Source organism: Apis mellifera, linkage group LG10, assembly GCF_003254395.2.
Source record: "Apis mellifera strain DH4 linkage group LG10, Amel_HAv3.1, whole genome shotgun sequence".
Classification (NCBI taxonomy): Eukaryota; Metazoa; Arthropoda; class Insecta; order Hymenoptera; family Apidae; genus Apis; species Apis mellifera.
This window is the reverse complement of record NC_037647.1, coordinates 12,109,458-12,124,515: the sequence shown is the minus strand read 5'-3', so window position 1 is coordinate 12,124,515 and position 15,058 is coordinate 12,109,458. Positions and strand designations below refer to the sequence as shown.

General features: G+C 42.1%; 1 protein-coding gene across 1 annotated transcript; it reads left to right on the top strand.

Moving 5' to 3' along the window:
- The first annotated feature begins 1,219 nt into the window (after nt 1-1,219).
- LOC409921 (zinc finger protein Elbow) lies at nt 1,220-7,621 on the top strand. The gene is made up of 3 exons (XM_026443206.1): nt 1,220-1,564; nt 1,673-1,762; nt 4,816-7,621. The coding sequence occupies exons 2-3, from the start codon at nt 1,700-1,702 to the stop codon at nt 6,397-6,399; spliced, it is 1,647 nt and encodes a 548-aa protein (XP_026298991.1). The 5' UTR covers nt 1,220-1,564; nt 1,673-1,699; the 3' UTR covers nt 6,400-7,621.
- Nucleotides 7,622-15,058: the final 7,437 nt, after the last annotated feature.

Below are 15,058 nucleotides of genomic sequence, written 5' to 3'. Positions count from 1 at the left end.
ATACACTACTACTCTGCAAGTTTAAAGACCTGTTCAAACTTGAAATACCAAGAGAACAATCGTAACATGTCGGATTAACACTGCTAATTTACCAACCGTATCCTAAAGCTTTGTATATTATAATTTATTGTTACGAGAAGAAAGAGAAAGAGAGAGAGAATAGGGAAAGTTATTTACAAATAATTTCGTAAAAAGTATTTTTTTTTAACATAGAAATATTTATATAAATCGGTTTTTCGAATCGTAGCGGTGGGTCATCTTCTTCTCGAACGAACGAAGGAAAAAAAAATGCGAACGCGGTGTGTAAGAGGTAGTGTATAAAGGATCGGTTGGCGAGAGAAGGAAGAGGGTAGAAAGAAGAGGAGGGAAGCGAGTGGGAGAATGGGGGAGGGGGCGGGGTAGGTGGAAGTGGTTGTCGTGTGGGGGGCACCTTGCACGAGTTGACACGTCGTTGGTCGGGTCGGTTGCACCCGGCAAAAGTGTCGGCAAAGCGCGAACCGACAACGACCACCGTGTCGCGAACGCTACCGCCACCATCGCCACCATCGCCGCACCACCGCTATCTCCGCGTCACCTTCCTTCTCTTTCCTTCCTATCGCTTGCTCGCCTTCTTCTTCTTCTTCCTATTCGCTCTGTCCTTGTCGCCGTCGTATATACCTCTCGATACCTCTCGCTAGGGGAGTGGGGAATCCTTCGGCACTAGTAGCGATGGCTTCGAGTCCGAGTGGAAAAAACAAATGTTCGATCACCGAATTTCGACTATTCGAGTATTCGAAAGTACGATATTAACAAGAGGAAAGAAAGAGAGTGGATTATTTGGATGGAATCGTAAAGAAAAAAAATGAGCGCGTATTTGTGATCGATCGACGCGAAAGGAAAAGGAAACGCGAAACGCGAGACGATGGATTTGAATCGAAATGTTCATTCGATACGAACGTTAACGAAAAAAAGAATTGTTTTTACTTCCTTCTTTTATTTTATTTATTTACTTTTTTTTTCCCCCTCTCCCACGAGAGCGTATCACTTTCATCGCTAGAAAATCCGAAATGGTTGATGGTGGGAGAAACTAGGATGTACCGACAGAGCGGCGAAGGGGTAAGCTTTCCCGGGGGAGCATGGTGTGGCGGGGTAAGTCAGCTGAACGGTCATCGATAGAGTGTGTTGGTGGTATAGTGGTGGGGAGGGGAAGAGGAGGGGGCCGCAGGGAGGCTCGGTCGAGGGAACAGTAAGCGATGCGACTCAGTCGCGATTCGAAGCCGGTCGTGGTAAGAGAATGTATCGTGTGCCGTGTCGCGCGTGAGCACACGGTATCCTCTTTATTTCGTTTTTTTTTTCATTTCCATATATTTTTCCGTGTTCCGTTGTGTTCCCTCTCGTGTGTCGAACGGGACAGTGGTGTACACGCTGGAATATATCGCTTTAGAATCGAGATGGCTTCGTTTACGTGTACTTTCCTCGTTTCACCTTGACGAATACAACAAGAAAGAGAACGTGTTTTTTTCGAGCCTTTGCTCGTTTCCCCTCCGCTTCTCCTTTGTGTTCCATCGTCGCGAGTGATCACAGTGTTATTATTCGTTCCAAAGAAAATATATATATACATATATACATATATATATGTATATATATATATATGTGTATACATAAATATATATATTTATATACTCGTGAACAGGAAGAAGGCGAACATTCTCCTTCGAAGATGCTGACTTCTAGCGCAAATCAGTACCTCCGTCCGGAATATCTTACGCCTTTACCTACTACGGTTAGTGTCGTATTTCCCTAATTTCTTTTTTCTCCATTTTTTTTCTCCCATCCGATACGAATATCGTATCATAATTATTATACGGTTAATCGTATCGTACAAAAAAAATACGTAAATAATAATAATGATAATCCAATTGAACGCGTGTCTTAATATTCCTTATATGTGATGTTCGGAATTTCGTTTCAAATCGATGACGGTGATCGACGCGATAAACGATATCGATCAAGTTTAATTTGAGGAAGAAAAGAGAGAAAGAGAGAGAGAGAGAAATATCGATAAATGGCGCAAACGAGACGAGTTATAAAATATAAAGGATCGAAAATGGGGATATATCGCGAGTCGAGGCGTGAAATTCGCATTACGATCGAGCGGACGTAAAATGAACACGACGAAGAAGGATAGTTTCGACGGTTCGTTAATTCTGGTTGTCGACTTCTCGTTAATCGCGACGGGAATGCATTTCACGTCTTATGCTTTAACTCCTGTAAACTATTTTGAGGACAGCGAGTGCTGGCAAAGTTTCTGCTTCAACGTTCGCTGATTTACGAGCGTCATAAATCAAAACACGATTCGGTAATACAATGCTCGGAGGATCGAGGGAGAAAGAGATAGACGGAGAGCGCGTTCGCGTTAAAAAATGAACGAAACATTTTGCTCGTCCCTTGTTTCTTCTCTCTCTCTCTCTCTTACGCGAGTTACGAGCGAGAACATTCTGAATACGCGTTTAAGCGATAATAAGCCTTAAACCTTTTCTTTTATTATTTTATTCCACTCGATTTTTCCTCCACATCCCGTTTCTCTTCGTATACAAAATGTAACTCGATTAGAATAACGATCAAGCGTAACTTTCAACGAAACGATTTTCCAAAGAAACGATTCGTTATAGATATTACCGTGCATTCCCTCGAGTGCACGGGCAAAGAGCATGCGTATTATGTTTCAATTGGTATCACGAGTAAAAAGCAACAAGTAATTGGCAGTATGCTATCCGGTTAAGCGGCCGCGAATCGGGACTTGCAATTATTTAATCGGAGCAACAGTATATCCCATTTCTATGAAATTTTACGCGACGACAGTCTCGACGCCCATTGGGGATTATTAATTTTATTCGAACCCGAGTATTCGAAAATAAGAGTAATTTATTTTTCGACTTTCTTTTTTATCTCATCAGCGGTTAAGCGTTCGTGTAAAAAGACTTTCAAGAGTTAATTTTGAACGATCATTCGTTATCCACGAAAATTCGAGTTTTAAAAATGGAAATAACGTTTAAAAGATTTTAAGGACGCGTTTATACGTTCTATCTATTCTCCGCGATGGCTGTTAAAAGGGAAATTTCGAACGATGAATCCATAAATTAAGGTTAACGATAAAAACACATGGCGATATCGCGATCGAGCGTTGGCGCGTTCCGTTAAGTTGTCCGAGGGAGCGATTAACATACAGCTCCGTAATGCCGTAATAGCCTGTTGCAATTCGTGGCATTAATATCTGTCGGCGTGGAGCCATTAGCAAAAGCAACCGTAAACCCGGCGGGTATTTAGCTGTTGCGAACGTTGCGTTTTAATTACGGCGAACATCTGTTCGATCGGCCGCGTATCAAACCGCGAGAAATATCGTCCCTCTATACGCTAATTGCACCGACTGCATCATCTCTAGCCACTTGGAAGGGAAAACGGCTCAACCGGTATTCAATTCTCGCGCTCGCTCTCCACGACCGCTTATTAATTGGCCACCGTCCTCTACCTTACGCGCCCGTAAACAGCCATTTTAATTCTCTCTCCTTTAACAACTTGATCAAGCTTTCCTCGTTCGACCCTTTAACAAATATACAACAATTTTCTATATTTTTAAAATAAACAAATTCTTAAAAAGACTAAGGTAATTGCATTCCTATTTCTGTTAACTGGGCAACGAAAAAAAAAAGAATATGGAAAAATAAGTCAAAATTTATTAGAGGAAATAAATATATTAGTTAGCTCGAACGCGGCAAGAATTAATTCGAAAGAGCTTTTATTCCTTCCTCTTCGACCCTTTAACAAATATACAACAATTTTCTATATCTTTAAAATAAACAAATTCTTAAAAAGGAAAGACTAAGGTAATTCCTATTTCTGTTAACTGGGCAACATAAAAAAAAAGAAATTTAAAAAGGATGAAGAGAATAAATATATTAGTTAGCTCGAACGCGGCAAGAATTAATTCGAAAGAGCTTTTATTCCTTCCTCTTCGACCCTTTAACAAATATATAACAATTTTCTTGTTCTATATTTTTAAAATACGTTAACAAATTCTTAAAAAGGAAAGACTAAGGTAATTTCTATTTCTGTTAACTGGACAACATAAAAAAAAGAAATTTAAAAAGGATGAAGAGAATATGGAAAAATAAGTCAAAATTTATTGAAATTTTATTCCTTCCTCTTCGACCCTTTAACAAATATACAACAATTTTCTATATTTTTAAAATAAACAAATTCTTAAAAAGGAAAGACTAAGGTAATTCCTATTTCTGTTAACTGGGCAACGAAAAAAAAAATTTAAAAAGAATGAAGAGAATATAGAAAAATAAGTCAAAAATTTATTGAAATAAGTATATTAGTTAGCTCGAACGCGGTAAGAATTAATTCGAAAGAGCTTTCATTCTTTCCTCTTCGATCCTTTAACAAATATACAACAAAAAGGATGAAGAGAATATGGAAAAATAAGTCAAAATTTATTGAAATAAGTATATTAGTTAGCTCGAACAAGAATTAATTCGAAAGAGCTTTTATTCCTTCCTCTTACAACAATTTTCTATATTTTTAAAATAAACAAATTCTTAAAAAGAAAAGACTAAGGTAATTGCATTCCTATTTTTGGGCAACATAAAAAAAGAAATATGGAAAAATAAGTGAAAATTTATTAGAGGAAATAAATATATATATATATAGAATTAATTCGAAAGACGAATTATAGGAGAGTTAGTGGGAAAACGTAGGCGTTTCTCGATATCTAATCACGTTAAGCGTTAACCGATCTCCGATTTATCGACACGTGTCGTTTTTCGTTTGCAGCTGGACGCGAAGAAGAGCCCGCTCGCGCTGCTCGCCCAGACATGCAGTCAAATAGGAGCGGACACGCCGTCCAACAAATCGTTGCTGGGCTCGTTGGACAAGGCTACGAGCGGCAACAGCAAGTCGTGCAAGTCGACGACGGATCAACGAGAGCGCGAGAAATCGTCGCCGGGGATCGTGGCCGCCTCCTCCTCCTCCTCCTCCTCCTCGTCGTCGTCGTCCACGGCCGAGTCGAGCAAGGCGGCCAACTTCAAGCCGTACGAGTCGTGCCTGTCGGAGAAAGCGTCGAGCCCGGACGAGCAACAGCGGTCCTCGTCCGCTCACTCGATATCCGGCCGCTCGAGGACGCCCGGGAGCAAGCGATGCTCGAGCAATCAGAGCGGGTGTTCCGTGCGAGCGATCACCCCTCACCAACAGGGGAGGAAAACGGGGACGCCGAACGGCGACGGGGCGCGCGAGTCGCCAGCCTCGAGGAATCAACTCGTCGTCGACTCGTCCTCCTCCTCCTCCTCCTCCTCCTCGTCCACGTGCTCTTCCTCGTCCAACTCTTGCTCGCAGCCGGCGGTGGCCGGCAGCCCGTCGCTACAGGCGAAGCCGTCGTCCTACAGCCCCGCGGGTGTCCTCGCCGTCGCCGACCCGTCCATCAAGGATCTTCCACTGGGCACGTTCAAACCGGGCCTCTCCTGCTCCTCGGCCGGTTACCTGGGCTTCAGCCCCCAGTTACCGATCGACGCGACGGCCGGCTCCTTGATATCGCACCAGCACGCCGCGTTGAAGAACGGTTTGGTGGGCAATCCGTATCTGAGCTACGCGAGGTTGAAGAGCGCGGGATCGGGGGCGGCCGAGGCGGCGGGGCTGATGCCTGTCTGCAGGGATCCGTATTGCACCGGTTGCCAGTTGAACTCTCATTTGCTCGCGAGCTCGGCGAGTTTGGCCGGCGGCGGGAAATTGGGGGGCGCCTCCTCCTGCCCCGCTGGATGCGCGCAGTGCGATCACAAGGGGAACGGTAGTGGTGCTGGTGGTGGTGGTAGTGGTGGTGGTGGAAGTGGTGGTGGAAGTGGAGGTGGTGGTGGTGGTGGCAGTGGTGCGACGACAACGGGTTACGGAGCGTTGGGTGTCGCGGCGTACGCTCACGCGCAACTTGCCGCTTTGGCGGCCGTCTCCCAACTCCCTTACGTGTGCAACTGGATAGCCGGGGACACGGCGTATTGCGGGAAAAGGTTCTCCACGTCCGACGAGTTGCTGCAACATTTGAGGAGTCACACGAGCGTGGGCGGGGGGGGGACGGGCGCCGACCCCTCGGGGCCGGCCCTCTCCCTGCTCTCGCCCCCCGTCGGCCTGCCCGCCGCGCATCCCCTGTTCGCCAGGACTTACCCAACGCCACCTCTGAGCCCGCTCGCGACCGCCCGTTACCACCCGTACGGGAAACCGTCGCCGCTCTTGGCCCCGTCTCTGTCGTCCTTGGCTCTGCCCCTCCCCCCGCCGCACCCCCACGCGGCCCCGGCCTTGCCACCCTACTTCTCCCCTTACTCCTTGTACGCCGCCCCGCCGAGGCTCGGCGCCGCTTCCGGCCTGCCTCAATGAGTAGTTCACGGCCAAACCGCCGGATATCGATCGTCTCGTCGACTGTGATCCACGCGCGGATACGTACGTTTCGATTCCTTCTTATACCTTGTCTCTTCCTTTATCTCTCTTTCCATTCTCTCGTCGTAGAGATAGAAGTTGGTAAAAGGATCGCGGTTATTCCGTTCGAAAAACGCGCGCTTTTCACTGTGATTCCGCGCGGATCCGAAAATAACGACGGCTGCTTGGGAGGGGGGGGGATCGCGGTCTTTTACCACCTTCCTTTCTTCGACCGCTTGCATATCTCGAACGTCACGTTCGCTCGCCACCGTGATCCTTACGCTTACGTTTTGTTGTTTACATCGACCGACACGTTTCCTCGAGATATATTTGTGTGTATATATATATATCATTTTCCTATTCCCCTTGACGACGAACGTTTCCGGTAGAGAAAATCTCCGATTTAGCTTAATTTCGACGGGTAAAGGAAAGAAAGAGCGGGGGGAAAAGAGTATAAAAAATAAAAACCAATGTTCAACTGTGATTTTCGAGTGAGAAAGCACGTGCATGAGTGAGATACAACTGCGCTTCCGCTACAGTTACGGTGTACGCGTGATCCTAGAATTTATCTATACGTATATATATACAGCGACGCGATCGTTCGATTCGACGGATTAATTATTTTTAATATCACCTCCCCCCTCCTCTCCAAGGATATTTCTTATTAATATCACGATGACAATTGTATCCACCCGATTCGGACTTATTTGGAACGTGAAACGTGGAAACGTTCGAGATACTGAGAAATAGTACAAAGTGTAAAGAATAAACGTTCTGCGATGTAATATCTGTGTAAGGTAACGAAACGTTCCGATCGTAAATTTGCGGTTCTTTTCCGGCGTCGTTTCGCGTTCCAAGCCCGAGAGGCGAAGATAACTCTTGTGCGCGCGCACAGCGCGGACGGAGAGAAACGGAGGAACGGGCGCCGTAAATTCCGGTCTACGGAACGCGGTCTACCAATCGTAACAATCGTACCAATCGTTGTCGCGGAACGCTCGAGTCTATGTGTTTTACTACTATTTACGGATCAATAATATAATAATATTCGTCGCTAAACTTTTATTGTAACTATTGTACATTTGTTCATAGATACGTTCATAGAGGATGAAATTTAATAATAATAATTAAGAAAAAAAAGAAAAGGAAAAAAAAAGTGAAAGAAGGAAAGGGACGAATGAATAAACAAATAAATAAAGTTGCGAAACTTGTCGCGAGAGGCGCGCGAATCGAATGAAACGGAATCCTTGATTGACCAGTTGGGATATATCGCGTCTATATATATATATATATATTTTTAACCAAAGTTTTAAGCGATCGATCGATGATTAAGTAGCGTTACGAATAATAAAAACGTGTATAACGTGATCGATATGATACATCATCGAGAAGATATAACGAATCGATCGGAGATATTTAGTTGTAAATAGATTTATTTTCTTCTACATCTTGTACGCGTATATACGTGTGTATACATATATGCATATTTGTGTACGCGCATATGTAACCTGTATATGTGTATATACATATGTATATATAATTACCACTGTATTGCGATTATTATTATTATTATTATTATTATTATTATTATTATTATTATTATTATTATTAATATTAATTATCATTGTTCTCTACGATAAAGGAAAAATTCAAATTCATTTGTTTTTTCCCCGATCCATGTAAGAAGAAAACGACAATGTAATGTAAACGACGAATTCATTTCATCCAATAATTGATTTGTACTTGGAAACGATATTTTCTCTGCTCATTTTTTCTCGAAACCCTCAAAACGTTCACTTGTTGATTTTATCCATTGTTATTCCAATATACGTTACGTAATCCTGTTCGGTAATCCTATTGAAATGAAAAATATATCGAAACTTATTTCTCATACATATTACTTCCAACGATACGTGCTTTTCTTTTTCCCTCCCTCCTTTTAATCGATCTAATAAATAATGGGCAAGGAAGAGAGAGGAAGGGACGGAGGAAGAAATTTGAAAAGAGAGAAAAAAACGAACTCGCGTACTATTTTGAAAGTAAGCAAGAGGATATTCCGAGAATGAGTCGTAAAGAGACGGAACGAGCGATGGTTGGTAATTTTACGGTCGAATGAGAAAGCGCTTTCTCGCTCGAGGAGGAGGAGGAGGGAAGAGAGAGAGAGAAGGACGGAGAGCGACGCAGGAGCACGTTGCGTCGGGTCCCAGGCTGATCTCGATTGCCCTTTGAGTGATTTATGGACGGGCTACTTCTTCTCGTCTATTCTCCTCTTTTCAAAACGATAACGTATTGTGGCGAACGATCAGACTCGTTACCGTCAACTTTTAAAACTATGATCCTTGTCATCTTCTCTCTTTCTTTCTTCTCGTTTTGAAGAGGAAAAAAAAATCTTGTTTTTAGAGAAAAGAGAAGAAAAGCCTATCTTTAGGAGCCTATCGAGTCGTCGCTTCCTATCCCGTCAGTTTGCGTCCAGTAAAACGGCGAGGCGCGACAAGAAAGAGTGGGTCTGGAAGCGAGGCGAGTGGCTTGTCGAGAGTTTCCTTCCGGCGATGCGGTGTGTCACGGAAGGCATTGGACGTCGGCGAAAGAGACTCGCCGAAGGGTGCTTCGAACGAATTACGACGAATAGTTTGGCGCCAGAAAAATGACCGACCTTCGACCGAAGAAGAAACCCGCGTCTCCTCCTTTTCCCCCGAGTCGAACTCTTTTTAAAATTTCGAAATTTCGATGATCGAGCAATAAATTTTTTTTTTTTTTTTTTTTGGTCGAAAATCGGGTCGAAAATTTTGGAAACGAGTTTCGATCTCGCAATCGAAATGGCGGCAAGCGGGTAGAATTTTTTTTCCTCCGGGCGAAAGCGGTGTATTATCCGCGTAATTGCGCAGCTGCTTCGAAACTGTTGGCCTTCGAGAGCCGACCGACATCTCTCCCTGGTTAACCGGTCGGCGACAAGAAGAAAGGTGGTGGTCGTTGAAAAAGAAGATTAATCGGTGTCTTTTAAAGGGCCGCTGTCGTCCCAGCACGACCACAATAATAGCTCGTTCGTGCCGCGAGATATTACAACGATCATCCGACTATAGAATGTTGACCAAGTTGGCGCAACATTCGCCGCCGCGCCATCTCGAACCGTTTTCCACGATTAATTTAGTCGTACGGTATACTCGACGACGAGTCGAGTCTAGTGGCTATCGTTGGTACTTAATAGAGGCAATTGCGTTTATCGCTAGTTTTGCGTTTAGTCCGTTCGATAAAGTAATTACTGTCAACAGAGTCGAAGAAAAATAGTAGAAGCGAGGAAATCGTGAATACTCGAATAAATTATGAAAACTTGGCTAGGAGCGAGGTTAGCTGTCGGAATATGTACGTGTATTCTCGTCCAACGAACGAGTTTATCGACTACGCGCTTAACGTCGTACTGTTCACTGGCGGAAACAAGTCTCGCGGAAGGAATCCGATTGGTCAATTTGGAAAGAAACGCCTATTTTTCACGCGCACATTTTTCATTTTATTTGTCGCATATACTAATTACAATTCGTTGCACAATAGTTTAATTTATAAACTTTGTATTCGAGTAATTAAGATAATATTAATGTACGTGTTTCGAAAAACTTTATAAATGAAAATAACTTTTACGTATATTCGAATTATAGATGGTTCCACCACAGTATAGAGTGCCGTGTCAATAAAGTGAAGTCGTCTGCGAAGTGAAGATAGCCAGTCCTAGCGAAGGACCCTTCTTGCCCCTCTGCCGTCCAGCGTATCCTCCACAGTAGGAACAGTAGTACGTAGGAACTAGCGCTGTATCGAAGGAACGCGACTTACCGACATTCGCTTACCGACGATAAATTAACGAATTCGTACCGACGAGTTAAATTAACGAATTCGAACGTTTCAATAATTCGATAAACGTTTGTTTGAGAAGAAAAAGAAGAAAAGGAAACGAACGATTAGGAAGGGAGTGTGGAATGGAAGATGGAACGAACGGTATTCGAGTGAAAGAGAGAGAGAGACAGAGCGATAGTGAGTGGAGGGGAGAGAGCTTGTAACGGACACGGAAAGGATATCTGGACGGAAAGGAAGGGATGTCAGAGATGTTTCTCGCAATTAGTCAAGTTTTCCCGGTGCGCGAGCGGCCGTGTCCAACACCGTGCCAGCTTATTTATGGCCTCCGGGCTACGTGTAAACGCGAGACAGGGGAAGAGGTATCCGTATTACATCCTTATTTCCAAATAATTCCGAACCTCAGCGCCCCGTTCCAATTCCAATTCCATTTTTCCCTGTTTCACGCGCGGTAATCGATCGTACACGGCTCACGAATCGTAATCGCGAGATGCGTTCACACAGGATGAAATAAATTGTGTTGTGCACACAACGGAAATACCTTGGCGCAAACGAGCGTGAACGAAGGAGAGGAATTGATTCGAGCGGAGTTAGTTGTGTATTCGAGCGAAGGGAGAGGAAACCGATACGGCGCGATATCGCGAGATCGAGTTCGAAACGCTTTTTTTCCTCGCCCCGGGGTACCTGTAACTAGGTTTTTAATCTCTTTGTTCCCCTCCTGGCGTGCACACGCTCGGCGAATTTCCAACCAAAGAATCACGGGCCGATTATTTTCAATGCTCCTTCGAAAAAAAGATTTCGATCCTCCTCGCGAAACTTGTTCGACACGCGATCGCCTCGGAAAATACTCGTTTTCGCTTCCACGACACCGAAACGAATCGGTTTCAAATCGTCGCGTCTCGCGCTTATGCGTGTACACCCTTATTATTTATACATATATCTCTTAACTCGATCGGTAAATTGACCGGTGGAGTACGGAATGGGGACCGATTATGCGTGATTTATTTAAATTTCTTCGCGTCGATGTAAAGTAGATTGAGAAGGAAGGGAGGGGGGGGGGAGAATGATCGCGGCAGGGCGAATAATTTATTGCAACAGCGTTATAATTCTATAATCTGGGGATAATGGAGGTCATTAACGTAATGCTTGTCTTCGAGCCGGATGATCACACTGCCCTGAAATCTGTGATCATTTCCGACAGACCCTCGACGGTCTATCCTTCGACGGTGCACGTGATTGCACGTTTACGCGATTCCTGTTATTTTCAATCATTATTTTCACCGGATTCCCCCCTCGCCATCCTTCTATCACCAGGTAATTGTTATAATGAACAGGGAAATGATAGGTTCAAGCCCCCGGCCTGCCTCGCGTTTTGTTTGAAAAACCTGCGCTCACAACGCGATCGATCTTTCACGACGATTCGCCCAATTTACTTTACCTTTACAAATATAATCCTTCTCTCTCTCCCTCCTCTTTCCACAAATTTATAACGCGCTCTTAATTACACGCTCCTTCTTTTTTTTTAAAATTCTGGTTACTCGTTAAATTCATGCAATTGAATCGTTGATAGACCGATCTTTCTTTGCAGTGATAATTGTAATTTCTTTTATTGGAGATGCGTCGAGTTGCTCGACGATCGATATAAATTCGTTGCTATCCACTCGTCACCTGAACAATTTCCTCGAGCAATAAAATGGCGAGGAATTATATTTGTCCTTTTCTTTTCCTATTTTTTGTATCTTATATATATATATATATATATATATATATATATATATATATATTAAGAAACGAACAAAAGCGTTCAGTTCTAAAACGTCTAGAGAGCGTTCAATAATATCTTATCTGTGGTTAAGTAAAAAAAAGTTAGTAGATCTTTTTATGAGGGCACATTAAGAATATCGCCGAGCGATGTGTATACACTTGCGGTCCGAAACCCGCGTGTATCGATATCTCGGCCGACATTAAAAGAAATCTGAATTACTGAAAGCGTAATTAACAAAGCTGAAAATTACATTAATGTAACTACGTATCCCTTATCGTGATAAGATATAACGATAATTATATCGTGCGCCTAATTTTTTTACTTTTTTCAAAAATGGTTTTTTTCTTCCCAGTGAACAAAATGAAAAACAGAAAACGAGAGGAAATAGCGATAGGTGCGATGTTCCCGGCTAAATTCGGGCTAAAAGTAAGCTAAACCCGTAGCGATAAAAGCTACTTTAAATAAACCGTTCTACGTATGATAATCGCGTAGATGGGTATATCGATATATATATATACGTATATAGGGGGATAACGTGGAACATATTCTATCAGTTTGATAGCCCTCGGTGGGACACTCGATGGTGGATGAAAGCTAAGGCGGATGCCTTGATATCTAATATCGGGTGTGCACCTTTATGTCGTCGGTATCGGTTTATGTTGCCCCGGGTAATCTTCACCGGGCTTAAACTTTTCACCGCCGGTAAGTGAACCGCCGGTGGCTGGCTAAATAAAAGTGTGAAAAGTCGTCTCTCGGGTGTATTTCGTTCGTTGCATTCATATTCCCTTCTGTAAATGTGAACACGAGGATCGTAACGTAATTGTAAATATTTCTCGCGTTAACGTTGAGAAGTATCTTCTTGCTGGATTTCGATGGACTTCGCACGAAAGTGAATTTCGAATGTGACGTAGCGCGCAGGTTAGAAGACTTTTAGACTCGTCGGAGGCATTAAAATACGCGTACAGTTGAATCGATTGTAATATAAATACTCGCCGTATTTTTCTTCTCGGAATAAAAATATCGAGGAAATTTTGTTTCTTTTCTCTTTCTGAAATGTATTTTCTCCGAAATCGGAATATTGGAAAATTTGGAACAGGGAAGTATAATTGAGACGAAAGTGGCAAAACTTTTTCCCGATTTTTGTGTATTAAAGAAATCTAAAAAAAGCGACATGGATAGATAATATGTGTATATACGATATTTGGAATAATGAGAAAAATATATATATATATATATTTTTTTTTCTTTCTTTGAGCACGTTATTTTCAATGGGATACGTTTTATTCGTGAATTAAATAAAGAAAAATTTTTGGGATCAACGCCATCTCGCGTTTGGATCGCGGAAGCTTCGACTCGTTACTAGCGTAGCAGAATGTGCGAGGAGGTATTCGTGACGTCACAGAGAAGGAGAGCAACATTGCGCGAGAAGGATAGAGAGCATCTTCCACCATTTTACATAAAAAATTCATTAATTAATCGTTTTCTACTTAAAATTTCGATACTTTTAAGATCATATCTTAAAATTGGAACCTCTAACAAGTTTCTCGTATCAATTTTAACAGAAAATCTTTTTCTGTTAATTATTTATTAATAATTAATTCGTCATAGGAATCGATACATCGAAAACGCCATATTGAAAATTCATTTTTATTTAAAATTTCAGCACTTTTAAGCTTGCATCTTAAAGCTAAGACTTTTAACAAATTTCTCGTATCGATTTTAACGAGAAATTCTTTTCCATTAATTATTTATTAACGATTGTCGTAAAAAGTATCTCGTATACGAACACACGTTTCGAGATCGAGTAATAAACAAAATGTACGAAAAAATTGTACGTGAAAATAGAAGAGGAAACAACGTTACATATCCATGTATTCATATTTAGAAATAAATTCTATAATAGTAATAAATTAATGAAAGAAGCATTTGCAAATTGACGTTAATTGTTAATAATTAATCGAAAAAGATAGTTAAAATTGGCTGAAGATTGACGCGAGAAACTTGGCTAAAGTTCTATCTTTAAGATGGGAATCTAAAAGTGCATAAATTTTTAATAAAAAAACTAATGATTAAATAATTTTCAATGTAACGTGTATATATATACATATATAATAGAAATAGTAAGAGATATTAGGAACCGTATAACTAAAAATAGTGGCACGTTTTTTCTTATCATTTTCGATGACGTCACGAATACCTCCTCGCACATTCTGCTATGCTAGTAACGAGTCGAAGCTTCCGCGATCCAAACGCGAGATGGCGTTAGTTACTGTAAAATCGTCGGTTCGTTTTAATTTCTGGCCGAAATGTATTCCGTCGATAATGTAGCTTCTAACCTATAGTTCTAGTTTCGATTATATTGATATTTATCGAGATAATGAAAGAAATATTCAAAAACTATTTTTATACATTATCCCATGAAGTTCATTTGATATACAAATATTAAACAAGAAGCGAATTTCTTTTCGTACTTAATTTCATCTTTTGATTTGTACGATATAACGCTGATTCTGTACGCATAAAGAAAATAGAAGCATTCTTTTATTTTAACACGACTCTGATTATTCTTTTTTTCCTTTTTTTTTTTTTACATAGCACTTATCGCAACGTAGTTGTTTGGCAAAAAATAAATGAAATATGCATGATCAGATGGAACGCGAGGAAAATTCTCGTGACGCGAAGAAATATAAAAAAAAGGGGGGGGATAAGAAATTGACGTGGAAGCGAAAATTGAAGGGAATGTTGAAAAGATAGACGTATCGCAAATAATTGCCACGTGCAGTTTAACAGCTACCTGAGATGACAGGGTAGAGGGAAGGTACCAAGGCAGCTATTTAACATTCCGCCTCATTTCCTGCCGCCACCCTCTTCCTCACCCCCCCGTGTCCCGAGTCCCCGCCCTTCCCCTATTTCTCCTTGCTCGTTCCGGAGGAAACGTTGCGCTCGATGCGAAAATTGCTTCGCCAAGAATTATTGACTATAAATTACTCGTCTCGCTACCCTAACCTCTCGGTTGCA

Excerpts from the sequence above, each read along its gene's own strand:
- LOC409921 (XM_026443206.1), top strand. The coding sequence starts at position 1,700 with ATGCTGACTTCTAGCGCAAATCAGTACCTCCGTCCGGAATATCTTACG. Across the intron at positions 1,763-4,815 it reads TTACGCCTTTACCTACTACG|CTGGACGCGAAGAAGAGCCC; the intron begins GTTAGTGTCGTA and ends TTTCGTTTGCAG.